The sequence below is a fragment of the Heterodontus francisci genome, chromosome 5 (assembly GCF_036365525.1).
Source record: "Heterodontus francisci isolate sHetFra1 chromosome 5, sHetFra1.hap1, whole genome shotgun sequence".
NCBI lineage: Eukaryota > Metazoa > Chordata > Chondrichthyes > Heterodontiformes > Heterodontidae > Heterodontus > Heterodontus francisci.
Window position 1 is genome coordinate 39,401,647 of NC_090375.1, and position 22,862 is coordinate 39,424,508.

Genomic DNA, 22,862 nt, shown 5'->3' on the forward strand with positions numbered 1-22,862 from the left:
AAACTGTTTGTACAATTCAGAAAATCCCAGGTTGCCAAGTAGGTTAGTCATGTGACTAACTGGTCTGACCGCATCTTGGATTGTATCACCTTAGCAGTGTCTGGAATGCTCCTCTTACACACAATACCTGGTGATCGAGGTCCATTATGGGTTGAATGGTCCTTTGCCCTTCCAAGCACTGTCTGTTAATATGCAAATGTTTTTTCCAGCCACGGCAGATCTGTTTAATAAGTCCTTTCTTCAATCCAGTAACAGTTTAAAATTTAATGTTCATGACAAAATTAATGTGCCTCATTCTTGGCAGGTGGATCCTAGCATGACAGAACTAAGCATCAAGGGAGATGAGGATAGGGCAGGAAAGTGGAGTTGATGTAGAAGTTCAGCCATGATCTTATTGAACATCAGAGCAAGCCCAGTGGGCAATATGACTGACTCCTGCTCCCACTTCTTATGCCCTTATGCTATGCACAACCTGGCTGCCATATTTCCCTGCTTAACAGTTGTCACTGAACTTTACAATAACTAATTGTGTATGAAGCACGTTGGGGATATCATGAGAGAGGTGATAAAAGATTAAATAAATTCAAGTGTTCTTTCTTTCACAGAAACAGCTACCTCCTTCTAAATCACAGAAGCACTTTCTCCCTCTGAACCCACTGCCCTCCAGCTGGAAACAGTTACTAAAACCAGTAGTTGAAGAGAGATGAGCTGACATCACTTAAATACATTCATTAAACAACAGTGCTTTCATGCACTTCTCATTTAACATGATTGTCCATTCATCGCTGCTCACATTGCCAGACTCAGTGGCCGCAAAACTCAATAAAGTCCGGAAACCAGCACGGGAATTATGATGCGCGATTAACCCGCGCCTGTTGCTTCCGATGCAAGCAGCATTGCAACTTCATGCTGCCTGCTAATTTACATTGTAGCATGCGAATGCTCACTGCACTGATGAGTGGCCGCACGCCTCAGCAGAGGGCCAAAGTCGTGAGAGGCTTGTATGAGTTAAAGCTAGATTGCACTACTTAAAGCCAGCCTGCACTTCTTAAAGGAGAGATGCATTTTGGATGGAGTAGGTTCTGAAAGTTAATATGACGTGAAAAAGATACATGAATGGCACAACACAGCAGAGAACGGGCTTCAAGATTTTCTGACATTGCAGTGGGAACCCTCCAGGGAAACTTTGCAAAGGCAGTGGGATCAGATAGCCATTACAGTCAAGGCCAGTTCAATCCAGAGGACCTGGATGCAGCGCTGCAAGAAGTTCACTGACCTCACACGAGTGGTCAATGTCAGTGAATGCATCTTCAAATGTCATATGCCACCAGTTGCACCACTAGCCTCTCGCAGTGCTCATTTCACCACACCCCCATCACTCACCTATCAACAATCTCTGTCAATCACCGCTCATGCTCAACATTCAGAGCTTCGGCTCACTCTCACACAATTAGCACTGCTGCAAGACTCACACCCACACCTCATAGCTTGAACACACTGCCAGATATTCAACACTGTCAGCCACATCACCCAAATGCATTGCACCACTCAGTGACACAGTTCCCTTTCTCTTGCAGGACAAGGGGTGAACAAATGGAAGCAGCACCTAACCAATGAGGGACAGGCACAGCTGCATGTCCTCACCCCCATGGAGGGCTGAAACCATTGAAGATGATGGTATACTCTTACCTAATCCATTTCCTTCTTATCCCACAAAGTTCCTGATTTACAAGCTGCAGATGGTGTAAGCATGCACCTCTTGCTTTCCACCCCTCCCCTCACTACCCTTGTACCTTTCTCCTTTCAGATACCCAAGAACTTTGAGCTGACCAGGCAGTGATGGAAGAGCAAGACATCGAGGTGGAAGAAGAGACTGATGAGGAAGACACAGCATCTCTTGCTGACACACTCGCGGCCAGCTCTGATACTGACATTGTGCGTACTTTAGAGGATACCCTAGAGGCGGAATATGTATGCAGTGAGACACCGGGCACAAGGGGCCTGCAACTAAGGCAGGGGTCGAAGGTAGCGCTGGTATGTGAGATCGTACATGAGTTCTGCTGCAGAAGACTGAAGTGAGCACCTTGATGGGGAGGCCTACAGAAGAATGCTGATGGGTATTCACAGTGAAATGCTTGATGCATTAGCAGTCCTGCCAGAAAGCATGTGGTCAGTGTCAAGGAGCATGGAGGAGTCCTGTACGAACTTGGCACAAGGCTTTTCACAGAGCTTGGAGTTCATCCTTTCCAGCAAGCTGTGTCTGATGGCAGTTGTCTCAGCTTCCATTGCAGCAGAAGCCAATCAACATCTGAGCACTGCAGTAGAAGCTCAGATTCAAGTCATGCAAGTTCAACATGCTGCCATGCTAACTCAAACTGTTCTTACCCTAGTTCAGTTTCTGCCATCATAGCTGTGGATACCTGTGTACAATGTGTCACAACAGTGCAACAATCCGTCTTCCAACCCATTCGTAGGATTGCTGAGATGCCTCCCCAGGGGATGACAGCATTTGTCCTCCCACCGTTGCCACTCCGCCAGTGCCCTTGTTGTCTGCCACCCAGCCAGCCCGGACTACTGCCACCCTTGCCAAAATGGTGCCGTCCGAATCCAGGCCTTGGAGGGCCTGAGCTGCTCAAGCACATCCTGCAAGGCCATCTGCAGTCACCGCTAACGAAAGCCTTCCACCAGGCATGCTGCAGCCACTGGGATAACTCTGCGTAGGAGCACTAGAACAGACAAAGGCACATCAAAGACAGGTGCCAAAGGAATTTACTAGGGTGATTAGTTGATGTTTGTATGCAATATGCCATGCTTTGATTTGTAAATTTGCTTTAGAATGCTTTTTTTTGTGACCTTTTTGCATGGTGGCCAAGCGGATGCTGTAATGGTCGGTAACAGAGGGAAGATAAGGCCTGGGACTGTTGATGAATGGAGAATTGGGGTTGTGTTTACTGGTATTGCACTTGATTGTGTTCAGCCCAGCCAGAAAGGGGCTGTGTTTGTAGCCTCCTCCCTTTCTACTCTTAGTCCTCTTCCTCCTCCTCGTCACCTGCTCGCTGGATAGCTGGATGGTGAGCTTGTGCAACATAAAGCAAACCACCACAAATCGTGACACATGCTCTGCCGAGTACTGCAGGGCTCCTTCAGACCAGTCCAGGCAGCAAAAGTATTGTTTAATCACCCCAGTGAGTATCACATTTCTTGTGACTGCATGGCTTTCGTTATACATATGCTGCCCATGTATGCGTGAGCTGCTCACTAGAGTTATGAGCCATGTCGTCAAAGGATAGCTCAGTAGTCACCCTCTGGCTTGTCATATTGGCTCAATGGCTAATAGCACAGCCAACTGCCGCAGAATGAAGGCAACATGAATGCTGGCAGGATACCAGGCATTGACTTGCATGATACGCTGAATATGGTGCTGTTGATCCTATTCCTCTGTTGGGTATCAACTGATGTGACACTGAAACCAAAATCTCATATAACTTCACTTTATTAGTACTAAAATCACTTAAAGCATACAAGTGCTTGATTATTTCTCAAACTTTGCATTTACTGTGCTTAATTACGACTGATTACAGTAAATCACAAGACTCACGACTTGGACTTAAGTACTACCCGTGAGAGGCAAACTGGCCAGGCTCCCTCTGTGCAGTCATAGTCTTCTCTGAGTATCGAACTCAGGTCTTCCTTTGCGATGGCTGATCCCAGGTTGTCGCTCCCGAGGCTTCGGACCCTCCTATTTTTATATGTTTTTTCAAGAAGGTTACATCACCCAGGACCCTCATGATCCTGAGATCATCTGTCCAAATGTCTCATAACCAGGATACATCTGCCCCATCGTTCCCTTATCCATTCTTGATATAGCATCCTTGATAACCACAAAGACTAGCAACCCTTGATGCCTCGGGTCTGCTCAGTCAGCAGTCTAGTTTTGCTTCCTTCTTCAGGACAGATGGACCTTCACAAAACCACGACCTCAGCTCTTCTCCTTTTTCAAATCTGATGTTTGTTTGAGGTTGGCTTCTTTTCCCATTATGCTTTGTGGGAAACTTGACATTTTTTCTGCTGTCTACAGTGCCTCATTGAGGGAGTGGAATTCCTTTGCTTCCAGTACATCTCATGTGCTGCCTGAAAATCGATGTGCGTGCAGTCGATGGGGAAGCCTGCAATCCTCACAATGCCGTGTGCTTGCTTCGCCTGCTTGTCTCTGGCAAGAGAGAATTAAATTTATTCAGCTCGCTTGGAATACAGAATCTCAGTGACATTTTTGCAAAAGTGGATGGCAAACAGGGCGATGTTGCAAATATCACCTGCTTGAGGCTAGAAGGAGCCAAATGTGTAAAAGTTCATGGCCACAGTCACCTTCCCAGACATTGGCAATGCCGTTCTCACCCTGCTCTGAAACTGCAGTTGTGGCTGCAGCAGGGGGCAGATTTCAGTGAGGATGTTCTCAGTGAAGCAGAGACATCTGTCACACTGTTGCTCGCTGAGTTTCAAGGAGGAGAATTGGGTGAATAAAGCTCCTGCTGATTGTCTTTTTCCCCTTCTTCCTCCTTCCTCTCCCAGCAGTTTGTCCCACTCTGTGTCACCTCTGCTTATTCTCCCTGTCATGTCTGGGGGCAAGTAGTTTGTACAGAATCCTTTAAGTCAGGACAAAGCCTAACAGCATGTGCTACAGTATTCCCTGTAGAGTTCAGACAAGCCTAGAAACCACAAAATACTTCTACAAATTCAGCAACGAACCTGAAAGTAGTTGAAGATCCCTTTAAGTTGAGATGGTGATGGGGGTCCTTCCTACTGCTGAATGCACATTCAACCGCGTGAGGTTAAGAGAGTGTTGAGTTCCAAAATGTCAGTGCTGGCGTTAACATACTGACTGACATCACTATCTGTCTATTCTGCATATCTTCAGTGGACACTCCCTGTGTGTTCGCTAATGCCCTCACCAAAATGACTTCTGACACAGTTAGCACTAGAAGTGTGTGCAGATGCTGCGGAGGCCATTTTGGGTGCAAAATGGCACTCATAGCAGCAAAAAACTGAGCTCTGCCAAGCCAAATTTGGCAGCCAGTCATTCCTGAATGCCATTTTCCTTCATCCATTAATTCTGAATGTTAAAACAAAGATTTCAGGAATCCAGCAGAAATTAGCAGGAGAGGAGACAGTGCATGGCATGAAATTGAGCTTCTTAGTGCTTTTTTGGGGGGGGGGGGGGAGTGGTGGTCACTATGAGTGCCATTAGAGCTCCAAATTGGCATCCTCAGCACGTGCACACACTTGTGGGGTGGAATTTTGCTGGATGCCATAATGGTATGAGCATTAGCACATGCAGAGTGAACACCTGCCGTAAGCTTGTCGAGTGGGCAGATCTTGAATTCAAATTAATGCCAGTGGTTTCACTTTGAAGCTCAATGCTCCAGATAACATCCTTTTTTAACCTCGCACAGTTGAACATCTGTTCAGCAGCAGGAAGGACCTACCACCAGTCCTAATTAAAGGGATCATCAGCTACTTACAAGTTAGTTGATGGTTACTATCCTCTGGCTTTTACGACAATTCTACAAGTGTTTGGAGACAGTGATGCCAAAGATCCCTGTCTAGTGCTCCTACGCAGTGCTACCCTAGTTGCTGCTGTATGGTTGGTGGAAGACTGCTGACTTTCTGTGGAGCAGGCTGCAGATGGCCTTGGAGAATGACCTTGAGCAGCTCTGGGCTTAGAAGGCCCAGCTGCATTCTGACCCATCGAAGCGCTCATCTGAGTGCAGTGGTACAACCGTGCGACTTCTCCCTCCAGCCCGCCGTCTCACCATGTGCAAATCTCACCTCTAATCTATCCTCCAAGATACGCACAGTGTCAACATCTGAGCTGGTGGCTGCAATCAAGTAATGCTGCTGTGTCATCATCATCACTGTCTTGTTGGCATTCCTTCACTGCCTGGTCAGATTGGACCTCTTGGGTATCTGAAAGGAAAAAAGATACAGGGTTGTGGTGCAGGTCAGGTGGTGGGGGAAGTAAGAGGTGCATGCTTACACCATCTGCATCTTTTAAATCAGGACAGTGGGGGATATGAGTTGTGAGGGGGAGGATTAGGTATGAGGATGCCATCATCTTTGATGGTTTCAGTCCCAATGTTGGCCACGGCCTCAGCAATGGGCGTCCCTGTAATGGCCAGCACTGTTTCCTTCATGAGGATTAGGACATGCAGCTACACCAATTCCCCCTCCAGTTAGCTTCAATTGCCTCCTGTTACATGCCATCTTGTCCTTCAAGAGAGAGGGAACTGTGTCACTGAGTATGGTGCAATCTGTTTGGGTGATGGCTTTGTCAAGATTGAATAACTGACACTATGTGCCAGCTGTGAGATGTGGGTGGTAAGCATGTGAGGGTGAGGTGATGCATATGAATGTTAATTATGAGTTCTGACTGATAGAGAATGTTGGTTGGTGAGTGATGGGGTTGTGGCGGTTTGAGTAGTGTCTGCGGCTAGTGGTGCAGTTGGTGGGATATTGCGTTTGAAGATACATTCACTGATCCTGATCACTCATTTGGGGTCATTGAACCTCTTGTAGCACTGCATCCAGGTCCACAGGGCTAGACTTCTGGCATTGACTTCCATAGCTGTCTGCACCCACTGCCTTTTGAGCGACTGTCTAGAGGGCCTTCTGTCCCCTGCAGATACAGAACATTGCTCCTACTTTCCACCTCCTCCACCAAGACTTCCAGGGCAGCTTCAGAAAACTTTGCATCCCGCACTCTCCCATGTTGTGTCGTTCCTCACTATTTCCCAGGTCAGATTCACTTCCTGGATGACTGCCAACACCTGCTCCAGGCACAGTTTTTGTCCCCCTTAAGAGGTGCAGCTAACTTTAAGTGTTGCTAGGAATTTACGATTCTGGGCTCCCTGCTAATGTGTGTAGCTAGTGAACATTGTGGTTAATGCTGGCTGCATGGAGCAGTCGTTCAAATGAGCAGGCAGCACAAGCTGGCACAGTCCAATCATGCATCACAATCCTTGTGCTAATTTTCAGGGGCTATCCAATTCAGCTGCTGTACTACCCAAAAATTTGATGGTTTGTTCAGATGTAAGCTTAGTGTGGCTAACTGAGGGGAGTCAAAATTTCAGACTTATAGAAGAATTGCTGAAAATAGAGACATGTTGTCGAAGCTTTTCGTCTTGCACTAATTAGGACAATACACAAGAATAACCAATGTAAGGGAAACAACAACTTATACTGCATGAGAAGACAGTGCTGATTGGTTGGCAAGTGAACTTTGATTGGTAGATGGTGTCATGGAGAAGTTCAAGTTTCAAGTTCTGTCCTACCAAACAACTAACTATCAAAGATATGCAGTTATTACACTACTTTTAACTTGTGCCCTAAAACCCGCCAGAAGTGAGAGGGTGTGTAAGGAAAGTCTCTTTTAGCAAAGATGCAACCATGTAAATATTGGATTTAGACCAGGAACAAGAGTAGGCCATTCAGCCTCTTGAACCCATTCTGCCATTCAGTTAGATCATAGCTGATCAATACCCTTAAATCTGTTTAACTGCTTTTGATTGATATCCCTTGATATCCTTACTTATTAAAAATCTTTCAATCTCAGTCTTGAAAGTTTCAGTTGACCCAAAATCCAGAGTCTTTTGGGGAGTGAATTCCAGATTTCAGTGTCCTTAAATCTGCATACAAGTTCTGCTCCTTGACCTATTTTAAGGTTCCATTGTACCATGTGGTCCTGACTACTGTATTGACTAATTGGCTAATTTCAGTCACAGTAAAATAAACATCATGCTATAAAATGTTTCAGGTTCTCTTCTTGCCTTCTTGATCTATGGTTTGAAATTGTTGCTTGCTGGTACTGCTTCAAGAGCAGTCACTCTTTTAAGTACAGCAATTCTGTCCTTACCTGAGATTCCATCACCCCTAACATCATGCAGATCGATATTTTACAATGTTGTCCTGCCCAACAATATTGAAATTTTCTGACCTTGGAATGAGGGACGAGGTCTGCATTGAGCAGGGGGTTACTTTAGCACACTTAAGGTGGCAGATCATGCGCCTCAGAATTTCAGGACCCTAAAGTTACTTACTTTTGTACTTACTTTTTTTTAAGAAGTGTTTAGCAAAATCAATTTACCCTTGTTAAAACTACTCTAATAATATCTGCTGCAGTCAGACAGTGGTATCAAATGTACATTTGTTAACTATCTACCACTTTACCATAAGTAAGGGGAAAACAGTGGTGGGTAGTCATTTCCAGAGTGTCAAAAATGGAATTTGGCCAAGACTACACTGCACTTTGATAATAATGATAGAATCTTGCTGTCAGCATCATTGGCAAACAGTTTAAGAAAGAAAAACTGTCATTCAATCTAAACTTATTGTTGAGGCTATTTCTCCTTCATATGTTTTTCCACTAAACATTTTTGTTCTGGTCATGAAGGCATCGCGGGTACTGAGGGCAATCAGTGTTCTTCGTGACTGAGAAAATTAACATGCCTTATTTTGGTGTCAAAATGGCGGAACCACTTAGAATTACTAACAGCCTATTGAAATCAATTCACGTTATTGGCCTCAGTAACTCCTTCAAGCTAATTTCCTTTTACAGCATCAGCAGTACTCACTATTTAAATAAAATAAATTAACAGAAATTGCCAATATTTCTATGATTCTAGGAATCTTAAATGATGTAATTACCTTTTAAAAAGTAAACACCGATGATGGTGAGACCTCATCTTGAAAGGCCTCTGCTTTATCATTTTTACCTTGCAAGCATTTGAGATTGGCTGTTCATTCAGTTGCATTAAGAATCAGCTTTTCTTTCCTTCCTCCACTCAGAACCTTATTTTAGAAAATAGTGAATGGGTTTTGAACTCTTCCTATCTGATCCTTTTTTCCCCATCATTAATATTTTAATTTAACCGGGAATTCTTGTCTCACTTCACAGGTTCAGGATGCAGTGAAGTGTAGAGTTGTAGATCGACAAGAGGAGGGGAATGGAGACTCTGGGGGATCATTTCAAAATGGACATGCACAATTAATGGTATGGACTTCTGTGCTAAAAATACCATACTTGTGTTGAATGCTTACCTACCTTTCTTGAATGATTGCTTGTGAGAAATATTAGAACAAGTTCTTCTGCCGTAATGGCTGGGGACTTTTTAATCTAGTTTTTATGCTTCTCCTGGGAGATAACATGCCAGCTGGTGGTAGGGAGTATTGGTGATTGTGTTGCCTAATTGCAACCCAGCAGAATTGGACAGACTCAGTTGACTCACTGGCCTTTTTTCTGTCCATCCTTTTAGTACATAAGAACATACAAATTAGGAGCAGGGTTAGGCCACACGACCCCTCGAGCCTGCTCCGCTATTTGATAAGATCATGGCTGATCTGAATGTTGTCTCAACTCCACTATCCTGTCTGTTGCCATTACATCCAGAATTTAACATTCTCAACAAAAATGGAACTGATGTTCAACAGATGTTGCATTAGATAAGGGTATATAGAGTCAATGACGGAACAGAAAGAGGCCATTTGTATATTGTAATGCCAAAGGGTTTTGTGTTCATATTCTGAAGCTATTAGGCTATAGCTGAAGACATTAAGTTATGTATAGCTGGAGAAATGTACATGTCCTGTGCCCATTTCTATACCAGTGGCTTGTAGCACCCCCATCGTTCTGGTGTTTTCCTGTCATACATAGTTAGTATGAACACTAGAGGAATAAGGCCATAGTTCTCAAAGAGGAGAAAATCATATTGTTTCTATTTCTGTTCTATTTTCTCTTCTGAAGATTGCTAATTCTTGCTGTGGTAGGGTTCTGTGGCACTGGCAATTCCTGGATAAACATGTAAAATGGAGGGAAACCCAGACACGCAAGGGACGATGAACTGATTTTATGTTTTATTAAATCTGAACAACCTTTTCATCAGAAGCCACTACGAAGTGACCCTTCTGAGTAGCCAGATTGTGACAGGAGGCATCTCAATGTGGAGGACGTCACAGTCGAGATCTGTTCTTTCCTTGGCCAATGTCAAGACGTGAACGCTGCATAATGATCAGGAACAGGGACCCATGACCAATTAATTTTCTCTTCCTTTATCTGAAGCCAGTTGTAGTGCTGCTACTTCCAGCTGACATCAGCTAACAACACAATGAAATTTAGGAACTTCTATGTGGCTTAGCATACATTATAAATTGAATTTATCCGCTAAGTGTACAAATAAATTGTTAAGTCATCTTACTGTGGTTTGAGTTTTTCAGATGATTGCAGGGAAACCTTGGCTATTGTTTGTGATAATGAAAGATTTTTTCGTAACAAAAGGGGTAAATCCTCAGTGGAGAATGGGGCAGGTGTGTAACAGGCAATTGATCTGCGACCATACATTGTATGAACTCGCCGAAGTTGGATTTCACTACCAAAGTTTGTCATAATAAGCTGTTGGGTGAGGTGAAGTAAGTTAGAAGGAGGCTCACGTGGAGCGTAAACACCAGCAAAGACCTGTTGGGCTGAATAGCCTGTGCTTGTGCTGTAAATTTTATCTTAAGTTCACATTATTTGAGGGTTACTTTTACAAGAGACTGCAGGGAGCATAGTGATAGGAAAGATATTTGGGGCACTGCTCTCCACATATTGATTATTATTTTCAAGTGTTTGACTCAACTACAGTATATGCTCAACATTTCATTTGTTCAAATAGTCAGCATTAAATACCATCCCGTGATATACTGTTCTCAATGCTGTAACACAAACATCGCCATTGAAAGAGTGCAACTATCTGAATTAAACATGCAAATAAGTAGGACACCATGACACTCTGAACACTTTGTGGTTTTTGTTGAGAAGGTCATTCAGATCAGAGTTATTTTTTTTAATAGCATACAAAAAGTTGGTGGTCAGTTTTGGATGCCCTGCATTTTGTATACACATCCAGAAAATGGTTGGAACTTAAAAGATTTCCCTGTGTTTAGGAAAACCCAGATATCAGATGGTTCCCCCAAAAATTCAAATCCCAAAAATCCACGCCTACTGTATAAGATGAGGCTGAATATTACTAAGGTTTATCCCCAGCCATTTTCTCACTTTCATACCATATGACATCTATAAAGAAATATTCTTTGTGTCCTGTCTCACTTCACTTTGCACATTCCTATCAGCTGATTCTCCAGTGCTGGAGAAGCAGAGCAACAGCTGACAGGAATCCAGTGTTAAGGTGTTGGCCTGGGTTCACCATCTTTGGTGAAATTACTTTGTCATAGGTGAAACCAGAGGGCCAATATGATTCCACCACCAACTTTTATCCACACTCAGAGGTATAACTTTCTATCCTTACACAAGAGTATGTCTGATTAGTGTGTGCTGCACACTGGTGCCAAGTTGTAAACAAAAGGAAGACTTGCATTTATATAGCGCCTTTCACAATCTCAGGATGTCCCAAATCTCGTTACAATGAAATACTCGAAGTATAGGGCTGAATTTTATAAGCCCGCTACCAAGAAGAAATGGCAGCCTCCCGCGCACCAAAGAGCAGCGGTTCATTTAAATAGCCGGGGCGGGCCAATCACCTGGAGGGGCGCGGGCTGTCCGTCACTGGCAATGGCGTCAACTGCCTGTGCATAGGCGCTGATGCCATTTTTAAAGGGCTGTCAGCCTACCAGGACATTTAAATGTTTAAAGTAACATTGAACTAAAATAAATAAGTACATTTATTTTTCCCCTCTCCAACCACCCCCCCCATATCAATTAAATTAATTATTTGTTCTTTCTGCCCCCCCCCCAAAACACAACTTCACAATCTGACCTTCCCCCTCCCCTCGCCAAAACTACACAAACATTAAACTATAACCCTTCCCACCATCCCCTACACCCATGACGTTCATTTGACCCCATCGCCCCCCCCCCCCCTCCTGCACTGAGAAACTTACCTCCTCCCCCCTCCCCACCAGTGTTGCGCCTCATTTCCCCGGATGGGGATCTGAAGGCGCGGCAGTGCCGGCCGCCGCGGTGAAGCTAGCAGCGGGACTTCGGGAGGCGACGGGAGACTCATTTATTCAGGTGTTAATTTATTTAAATGCCGGTCCTGTCTTTGAGCGGCGGGGTGCCGCCACGAGTCCTCGCTGCCGCTGGCAATATCAGGCTGGACCCTGCCAGTGTCGAGGTCCATGGTGGTCCTCAGCCAGGGCAATCTTCATGCCCCCGCCCCCTCCCCCACCATGGAACCCGACTTCGAGGGCTGGATAAAATCCAGCCCATGGTCACTGCTGTAATGTAGAAAATAATTATTCACACAGGTGCACTTTGTATGGGATTGATTGCTTATGCAATCATTGGGGTCACTTTTCGCTGTTTTCATCTGGCATTAACGGGATAGTAACACCCTTCAAAGTGGAGTCCGTTGTCTTACTGTCCTGTTAACAGTAACGTGGTGGCCGTCTCTATTTTGACAGGGTGTCCAGAGTCCCTGTTTGTGTTTGGTGATAGGCTCCTTTTTGATATGGGAACCAGGGTCCAATGATGTAAATAGGACCCTGATTGCTATTTTAGGTCGTAACTGATTGAAGTAACTGGTTGAAGCCTGCACAGTGCACACTCCAACCAGTTCCACTGGTGATGAAATTGAATAGGCCCAGCAAAGGTAAGTGTAAATTTCTTCTTTTGTGGGCTTCAGGGAGGCAGGAGGCCTCAATAAGAGAAATTAATTGCCCTGGGACCTCTACTTTCCCTGTTTGCAATGCAGCCACCCTCCCCCGACCCCCCCCCCCCCCCCCCCCCCCTGCCCAACCAACTCACGTTGCTAAGTGGCCACACTAGCCTGATCTTGAGGCCTCAATCTGGCAAGCTGCATCGAGACACCTACTTGATGCCTTGCAACTCACCTGTTAAATTTAAATTAGGCCATGGCCACTGAAGTACGGGGTACCCATCGTTGTTGTATTAGTGGCCGGCCAGTGCGCTCTATCAATCGATCACCTGTAAGTCAAAATCTGCCTGAATATGTCCTTGACTGAGTGCTTGGGAAAATGTTGTGTGATTTCATCAAAGAGGTGGCACACGTACTCCTTCACATTCATCTTGATCATTGTATTATAATTAAGAAATAGCAACTCATTGTAATAAGCTCCTGAAAAGGTAACATCCATCATTTGAATGGAGAAGAGCAAACTCTAGCTACAGTACAGTAAACTGGTGCTTGCAAACTGGAAGGAGGTAGGGAAAAAATACATAACCCATGAGATGTGGAAACTAGTTCATGCCATGTCACAAAGGGCAACTCCATGAGTGAGTTGATATGACCGTTGCATTGCATCCTCCTTCCCAAGCCAATCCTATTGAAACAAGGTGGGCACCGCAGGAATTTATTTGGTCTGTCACCATCAAACAGCAGATCATGATACCAAGCATGTCATATCTTCCACTTACTGACAATTGTAGCATTCTTGCTTGCGTTCAGGTCAGAAACTGAGAGAAAATCAGAAGAGTAATCCGGTGGAATTATCAAAGAAAGCATGATGCATGAAGGACATGGAGAAAAATATGTTTTTGGCTGACATAACCACCGGATCCTTCCAAAACTAAAATGTTGTCTTAGTTTTAATGAGTTTTTCCTCGAGGTTTGCTTTGTGCCCAACCTACAAATTCCATCTTTTTTAAATGTCTTGCAAGCCATTTTGCTTTATTCAGAAATGGAAATAGGGTTATAACATGGAAATAATATGCTTTTCACACCATTGTTTAAAAATAACTAAGATAAGCATGTTTAAAAAAAGTAATGACTAGTGTTTGAATTTCAGTGGATAGAATGATAAATTATGTGACACAAGGCTACTGGTGCAGCACCTCACTTGATGGGAACGTGGACTGGAGAATTGGGCACCAAGGTCAGTATGCACCAAATATACTGCTTCCAATTTTCCAGTGGTTAAATTATGGCCTGTTTTCCAATCTGTGCCCTATCAAATGAGGCTTGCAAATAGAGACTTGCCTTGTAAAATTTAACTCTCTGGTGGAATAGCAGCGGAGTCTTCTGAGCAGTCTACTGCTTTCTGGCCCAAAATCCATCAACTCCTCTTTTAGGCATCGAGAGGGCTTGAATTCCAATACAAAGTTTATTATGAGGCCAGTGAATCATTCACCACACCACTGCCCAGAATGGTACAGTTTACAGTCAGCACCTGTCACACTTGCCCATGAGCACTAACTGGTTGCAGTGAGTCCTTATTGTTGAAGCAAGAGAGGAACATTAAGTGGCAGGAAAAAGACAGCCAGCAGCAATATTTGTCATCACTTCTAAACTGTTTTTCCCTAACTTTTATAGACTGACTTTGAAAAGGATGTAGATATGGCATGTCGATCAGGTAAGTGGTTAATTAATTTTGTATAAGATTTACAGTCTCGTTTAAATGGAATTTTATTTTCTCCCCTCTCATCCAAAAAATTCTTGCTGAGGTACCATTCCACAGGTGCCATCTGCTGCATTGGCCAAGTAATCAGTATTTATGTGTGTGCCCTCGCAGCAATGATTATTGGCAATAATAAAAACAGAAAATTCTGGAAATGCAGAGAATCTGTGGAGAGAGAAACAGTTAACATTTCCGGTCATTGAATGAAAGGTTATGGACCTGAAATCTAAGCTCTTGTCCCTTCTCCACAGATGCTGCTGGGACCTGCTTAGCATTTCCAGCATTTTCTGTTTGTATTTCAGATTTCCAGCATCTGCAGTATTTTGCTTTTGTGTTAGTGATTATTGGTTGGCTTTTTGGCCATTGGTGGCATCATCCAATCCTATTCTCACCCGATGCTCCCATGCATTATCAGTAGATGGTCACTGGATAATCAACAGGAGATGAAACCTTAATCGATTTTTCTTTTCCTTTCCCTCATAACCAGGGGCAACATGGCTACTTTGTCATGCTGCTACTGATGCCCAGGCTGGTTTTATTGGGTCTGAATGGGTTGAGCATGCTTAATGCTAGCTTTTTGTTTTAACAATTCTTGTGTGCTTGTCCTATTTTAAGAATTGCTAACCTATGTCTGATGATTTTGGGCTGAGTTTCCTTGGAGCTTCTGCTGCTCCGCTACTGTACCTTCAGCAGAAACCTTGTTTATGTGTACCAAAGGGTTTTCACTGATGTTATGACAGAGCAGGAGAAGCTCTGAGGAAACTCACTCCCTTCATTTCTGTGCTTTACTGACTATATTAAGGCACTTGGTCAGTTGTCGTTAAGAGCTCATGATCCAACTGGACATTGTACATTGAGTGCTGAATGAGCTTGTACATACAGTCAATAAAGCATTAGAAATAATAAACTGTTGTGTGATATTTGTTTGTAGTGTAAAAAGTAACTTCCAAGAGCCTCTCAGGAGAGACTTTATCTAATCAGTTGCCTCTGAAACAGCTAATTAAAGCATACAGCTGGTATTTTACTTGCTGTTCTGATGGAAATTATGTACTTGTAAACTGCACATTTTAGAGTTAATATTTTTCCTTGAGGGAAGCTGAGTGTGGGTGCTGATGGATTGTGTTGCAACACTACTTGAGACACAGTTTTAGTTATTCTTTCTTTAAATTCATATTCTTTTTAGTTTATCAAGGTGAAGGATGTCAGCGCTGGGGAGTGGAACACTTTTCTACTTTGAGAAAGCAGTGTCAGGATCAAGCACTCCCAGGTTAGGAATAGCATGGGCTAGATAACTGAATAAAGCTCCCTTTACTCTGCACCAACACCATGCCTTTAATCCCAGTCACCGTAAAGCACACCCCCAACGACACTATTGTGACATTTCCATTAATGACACCAGCCAACTTTATGTCCTCTCTGTGTGAAATTGCTAGTTTAGTACCAATGTGTACAGTAGGATCGTCACAAACAGTTGGGTTGAGAACACCTAAATATTATACTTAATTAAAAAGGAAAATCACATTTCAGTGAATGTTTTCTTTGGAATAGCTGACAAAGGAAGGAAAACCTAAAAGAGCAGACAATGCAGAGCAATGTAAGCTAAATGGAGAGATAAAAAATGTCTTGTGCCATTTATCACTAATATACAGAGAGTTCACTGGGTGAAAAGTGTGGTGCAAAACAAGTATAATTGTTGTTATTTTAGGGTTTAAAAAATTGAGTTTTTCTGAGATTTGTTTAGATGTTGGTGCAATGGGAACATGTTTAGAGATAAATTTGCTTATCCAGGTTCTGTCAGGCTAAGGAGGATGTAAAATGTAAGTTCAGATAAAAGGAAAGAAGTGAGAATGAGGAAAATAGAACAATTCCAAATAAATTGTTGACTTTATTTTATATATATATATATATATATATATATCGAATTGTGTTGAAGTAATTTACTGATTTATTGTTAATATTACAGCAATAAAACTATTCCTATGTTTGAATAGCTTTACTGTAATGTTAGTGTTTTATTACAGTGAACACAAAGAAAACAATACCGGTCACCCAGGGAGACCATAGCAAGCAAATTCACATTTATATAAATAGAGCCCTGAATGAGGTTTAGTAAAACAGCTGTGAACATCTGGTAGTCCTGTTAGTGATTTCCTGTGCATGTAGCACTTTGCCACATGTTGCTAGCTATTAGGCACTCACAGAGTCGTCCAGAAAAATTGTCTAATGATGTATAGCAATTTTTTTCTATTAACGAAATATAACACAGTTATTCTCAATGTTACAGTTTTAAATAAAGATATTAACGCCGTCAGAACAGGAACACTCACGGGAACTCTAAAACGCTCAATGGTCCACGACGATGACATGAAAATGAAATTCAACCACCAAAAGTTGTCCGGCTTCTCAAGTCTTCCAGCAAATGTGTCGAAGATGCATCTCCAGGGAACACTGAACTATCCAGGATCGTTAAACATGAACGAGTTTAGCGACCACACCTTGAAAATTAATAAGAGTGAACAACCGAAATCAATATATATATGTGACGGGGACATTTTCAAGCAGTTAGACTCGGAACTAGCACGAGCACAGGAACAAGTGATAGATGCTAACTATGTTATCTTGCCCACCAACACCTCAACCCTGAGGCCCAAACCAAAAGACGATAGCAAATATAATATTAACATTAGTCAGTTGCCCCAGACTAGACTTATTCATCTCAATGCAGACAGTGGGTTTTGTGCAAAAAACTCACCGCTGGATCACGTTAATATTGCTTGCAATGAAAGGCCTTCTCCTGGCCACCAGACGCAGAGTTCTGCAAATGAAACACAGCTCCCCAATAACCTGTGCGACACAGGTGATTCAGGGAACTCAGGGATGGTGTCCAAAAGCGAGACAGTTTCTACACTATCCACAAGCTCGTTGGAGGTAAGGAAATAAAATAGGAATTCGCTGTCAGCTAATTTCAGCTTTCTTTTTACTTTTTAGGTGTATAATTGGCAGTAGCACTCACTTCCTCAAAGGAACAATGACAGTTGTGAACTGCAAATAATTATCTAGGAGCTCTGTTGTGACATTAATTCAAATGTGACTTACTACAGGTTTGCGTTAAATATTATAATGGCTCCAGCACACTATGACATGTAATATTAGATATTGTTTTGCTTGCATAATTTCCCCACACTGCCACTTCTATTCTCACTTGTGCATTAGTGGGAGAATGGGTGCAAAAGTCAGATGATTCTCTGTCGGAAGGAAGGGAAATGTGGAATGCAAATTACTCCAGGCTAAGTTCATGGACTTCTTGTATTGTCCCAAGCAATGCCAAATGAAAGCATTGAGAACAACAGCCTGTACACCTGGCCACCTAAGGGACTGGGTTACTAGAAGTGGAGGAAGAAAAGCCTAAAATCGAAGCAAAAAGAAATAAATTTCAAAGGCAGAACTGTCTTCAAATCTGCTGTGGTATCGGCCCTTTTTACCTCCTCCCCCTCTTTGCTGCTACGTAAAGTAAACTGATTATTTCAAGAAATAGTCTTTACCCACTGTGAGTCACTTCAGCCACCAGTTATACATAATAACAGAATATTTACCTCCTTCCTTTTCTTTTTCAAATGAACTCAGAAAACAGCAAGATCTTGTTGCAAACATTATTCTTAGATGATTAAAATTTATTTTGATTTCCTTATGCCAATGCGATGACATTGAAAATGCACTATTTGTCTTTCCTCCGACATGCCATAATTAGACAAGGTCTGTAGCATTTCAGTCCTGAAACTTTACCATGGAACACTGGTGTACGAATGCTTAACACTTTTGTCTGAAACTCCTCCTTCCTGTATTTTAACAAGGATTAACCCATTTATTTTAACCAGAATACCACTCCCACTAAAATAGCAAACAGAGGATTTGCAGTGCTTGTACACAGTTTAAGACCTCCGCTGATAGAGGAATTTGAGATAAATGTGTTAAACAGTTGGAAGTTAGTACCTGTGGTATAATTTCAAGGCCACTATTTCCAATTGGATGAGAATACTGTTGCTGTTAATGTTATGGTGTAGGATTGGGGCGATGATGATTTTCAACCACCAGCTGTAAATGGGTAGACAGCAGTTGAAAATTGGGGCAGAGGGTATCTTGGCTGCCTCTTGGATGCCTAAGGCTTGCCTGATACAATTTTTAGAGGGTCTGTAAATGGGAGACCAGCACACCCATCTGAAACTGGCTTCCGGCTGCCTAAGTGTGCAAATCAGGCTCCTGTGCAATTTATAGAGGCTGCTCAAAAGAAGGGTCCAGTAAAATCCTGCTAATGGTGGCCAGGTTAAAAAAACTGGCTGCCCACCTGTTTGAGACCTCTCCCTGGGGTTACCTCCCCCCAGATTGACCTGCCAGTGGGCTCAGCGTGCAGGTAGCTGATTACTTGTCCTCCCAAAACAAGAGAGCCGAAGTGGGTGGCATGTTTAATGGCGTTCCTGGCCTCCTGGCATCCGCTCAGCCCACTTCGTGCCAGTTTTAGGCACTACATGATAAATCACCCCGAGGTGTATACAATGGGTGTGCAAAGTTAATCACTGAAAACTGTTTTCTTTTATCACATAATATTTCTTCCTGAGGTGGTTGACCTTTATATTGAAGCATGTTTCAGCAGCCTTTGTTTTTATTCCCATCAAATTCTTCATTGATTTCTTTTTGGTACAGTTTTTTTTCTTATTGAACCATCCTGTAAAGCAGAAAGGTTTTATTTTACTTGTGGGTATAACTTACACTCTCCAGACTTGACCCAATGGCTGTGTTGAAAAAGAACTGTATTTTTTCTGAGTTTGCATCCTTCTAGCAATTTTACATGAATAGGCTTTTTCATGGACTTTGGTCATTTCCTCCAGGTTTCCTCTTCCCCTGTCAGGTTCCTCCAGTGTTTACCCCTTGTCACAGTGACTTCTGTTGAGAGTCAGTCGGGAGACTGCAGTGGCAGGTGAAATGAGTTCTACAAATGCAGTTATCAGCTGGCAAGTTGGAAGTAGCTTTCATCAGGCAAGGAACAATCCCGTCAGGCTTTTTGCATTCCCATGCACCTTGAAATGTGATGGGCATCCCATTGCTAAAGCATATAATTAACTATCCAATTGAATGTACACAGTGAGAGCATGAGAAATTTTAATGATAGGTAGTCAGTATAGGATTACAATTTAAAGCCCACGATTGGGAGACAGGTGCCACTAAATAGCCCATATATCATGCAGAATTAAGTTGCTGATCACATTACTTGAGCTAGACCAGTCCACTCCAGAAAATGATCTGCTGTTCATCAAATGGGAAGGCTGGCCTACAGAATTGCCTCATAAACTTAAATATTGTAATACTGGTAGATACATGTACACTGACTAATTTCCATCTCAATCGCCTCTTATGCATTCGAGCTGCTAGATACATGCAATCTGGCAGCAGACATGTGTATAGACAACCTTTTCCAATCCAGCAATATCATGAATAGAAGTGATCATAGCACTGGAGCTGAACTCTACATAGTTATTGCAGGAAAATAGATACACAACATAGTCTCCAAGTCCGTCATTAAATTTCAGTATTGGATTATGGGGCAAATTAAGGAGGAGTGACTGGGAAATACAGATAAATGAGCTCTTTTTAACACTTAGAAATATGTGTTGGTTCAGTAGACTACAGTTTCCTTTTACACTGCATTTATATTCCAATAACTGTGGGCTGCAGTAGCATAGTGATTATGTTACTGGACTAAGTAATCCAGAGGCCCAGACTAATGATCTGGAGTCATTAAAATTCAATAAATGGAGTTTAAAAAAAAACACGAGCATCAGTAATGGTGACCGTGAAATTACTGGATTGTTGTAAAAAAGATCTGGTTCATGATATTCTTTAGGGAAGGAAATCTGCCCTCCTTACCTGGTCTGATTTCCATGTGAACCCAGTCGCATAGCAATGTAGTTATCTCTTAACTGTCCTCTGAAATGGCCGAGCAAGCTACTCAGTTGTTAAGAAGGCAACTCAGCACCACCTTCTCAAGGGCAGTTCGGAATGGACAATAAATGCTCATTTTGCCAGCAATGCCCACATGCGTGAATAAAAGAACTGTATATATTTAGTACCAGATAAACTGATGAAGAATTGAAATTAGAAATAGTGGATAATCTAAATCAATAGAGGAGATGGTAGCTCCATATTTTTGATCTTTAAAGAGTCATCTTGTTGCATTGGAAGCAGCATGCCTGAAGGAAGAAGTTAGTTTCTCAGAAATGTAATGACTGGCCTCTGCAAGAGCTCAAACTCAAAGTTAAAAAGAACTAGAGGAGCTCCCTGATTTTATTAAAGACCGCATGTAACTGAGCCAAACAGACCAAAACGTCCCGGAATAGAATTTCCCTGAGAGTTCACCCATAACTTTGGCAGAAGTTCAACAGAAAAACTGGAAAAATCCAAGAAGATGGCCAAGTACACTGGTTTCAAGGGTTTCCACTGAAGTGATTGCGGTTGAGCTCCTGTGTGACATTAAAAACAATCACATTTGATGTTTGGTCAGTACTGAGCTGATTTCAGCCTTTGCAGTTGCTGGAACACTGCAAATTGGCCTTGATGCCGCTGGGCTGTGGTGGGAACATCAACTAAGGGTGTTCAGTCCCGATTGTTATCCAGTGTCCTTTGGTGAAAAGTGCAAGTGTATGAAGGTTGGGCAAGGACTGCATTGGAATTGGCTGCATTACCAACACAACTGAATTTCCTGACGTTTGCTTTCTGGATTTACACATGACAAATAGCTATTTGAGTGAGGTACCAAGTTATCTAAAGCACCATCAAAAAATATTTGTTTTGAAATTGGGGAAAAGGACACAAATGCGAATTGTGCAGATTTATATTTAAAACGAAAGCATCCAAAGTTAAAATCTGACAGATTGAAATATATACTTGTTTGACTTTTTTCAAAAAAATAACAACCACATTAACAGGCAACGTTTTCTAAGGTCTTGCCAGTGGTGAGGTCTTAATTGGAAAATCATAAGCAGTACATTCACGATTCTCCGATCGACTGCATGTGAGGTGCCACCATTACAATGGGATTTCTGGAAAATTTCACCCATAGATTTATCATAGACCGTTTTCTTTGAATAGAATTTAAATTATGTTGTTTAGAGTCGGCGTTCTGCTGGAGATGCATAATGCTGATTCTCCCTTTCGCTTCGCTCTGATAAATAAAGGAATTAGTGTTAATACTTCTGATAAAATGTTGACAAGAAGAAATGCATTTATCGATTTTTAACAATTTTTTTATGTTAGTTTCCCCAGCATCACTTGAGGCCTGAGAAGAATAAAAGTATAGAATCCAAAAAGGCTGTTGGGTCAATTGAGCATATTCCCTTCAGTGACCCTGTCGATTTTGTTCTGTCATTAGATTTTGTCTAACCCAATTAATATCTTCTAATCTCTACTCTTTTGCTAATTTTGTACTTGTTTACTCTAGTTCCGCGAATGAAATAATAAGTTGAATAACCTGGTTCTGTCTGTGTGTCCCTAAATCATCTTTGCTTCAGTGAAAATAAGTTAAGTTCTTTGTGTCTTTTATAATCTTTAGAGCCCTAAATCCCAGAATAATCCTAGTCGCTCCTCCCTGAACTCTCTCCAATGTGTCAGTGTTCCGTTGAAGGTAGGATAATAAAAATTGTACGTGGTAGTCTAAAGGGCTGATTTTATGAACTTGTGCTCCTAGTGTGGAGTTTAGTTTTGCTGGAAGCTCATATTGGGAATTTGGGCATGCTTGATTTACCGCCCATTAAAATTGATTGGCAGAAAATTTTGGAAGGTGTGCCCAGATTAGTTCCATGCAATCCCAGCAGGCATAGCTTCAAACTGGGAGCAGAATGAAGAAAATTACCCTTAAATGTGCTGTTTAATCATGAGTTTTATAGATCCTGTGACAACCGACACCCCGCTGTGTACATGTTGTTTCATATTTATGTACATTTTCTTATCCTTGTCTAAATTAAAAATGATTTGTCATCCCTCACCCATTCGCTTAATGTATCCAGATGTCTTTGAAGGCTACAAATCATTCTGATTACCTAGCTATACAGTTTGGTGCCTTATCAAATTTTATATTGCAATAGAGTTCCTGCATCTCATTTATGAATAGTATGAACATTAAGGAACATAGAACACACCCTATGGAATTAGACTAGTCACTGCCCCCAGATAAGCTCATTCCATTTATTACCTCTTGCTCTCTATTCCCAAGCCAATTTTCAGTACATATAGTTAATTTCTTAAAGACCCTTCATATGTTAGACTTCATCAGGTGCCTTCTAAAAATGTAAATGAATTTCATCAACTGAACAGCTCTTATCCTTTAATGAAATTACCTCCTCAAAGAATTTCTGTAGATTTATGAGGCATGACCTATTGCTTCTAAAACCATGCTGACTACTCCTTATCTC

General features: G+C 42.3%; 1 protein-coding gene and 1 long non-coding RNA gene across 13 annotated transcripts in view; one reads left to right on the forward strand and one right to left on the reverse strand.

The window, feature by feature from the left end:
• Positions 1–22,862, forward strand: part of adgrb1a (adhesion G protein-coupled receptor B1a) — a 684,782-nt gene that overhangs the window by 636,738 nt on the left and 25,182 nt on the right. For 6 of the 11 annotated variants that reach the window (XM_068031354.1, XM_068031357.1, XM_068031361.1 and 3 more), the window contains 5 exons: positions 8,951–9,046; positions 14,319–14,358; positions 15,587–15,670; positions 16,688–17,331; positions 22,004–22,075. In XM_068031354.1, the coding sequence (XP_067887455.1) occupies positions 8,951–9,046; positions 14,319–14,358; positions 15,587–15,670; positions 16,688–17,331; positions 22,004–22,075 (936 nt within the window). The remainder of the gene's footprint in view (positions 1–8,950; positions 9,047–14,318; positions 14,359–15,586; positions 15,671–16,687; positions 17,332–22,003; positions 22,076–22,862) is intronic. The other 5 variants (XM_068031359.1, XM_068031363.1, XM_068031365.1 and 2 more) reach the window with 3 other exon arrangements.
• The window catches only part of LOC137369815 (uncharacterized), a 148,971-nt gene that overhangs the window by 12,513 nt on the left and 113,596 nt on the right, over positions 1–22,862 (reverse strand). Inside the window, exons 1-2 of one of the 2 annotated variants that reach the window (XR_010975018.1) lie at positions 17,997–18,195; positions 16,731–16,898 (exon numbers count right to left, since the gene is read on the reverse strand). This is a non-coding gene — a long non-coding RNA (uncharacterized lncRNA). Of the gene's footprint in view, positions 1–16,730; positions 16,899–17,996; positions 18,196–22,862 lie in introns of those variants that run through there. The other variant, XR_010975019.1, reaches the window with a different exon arrangement.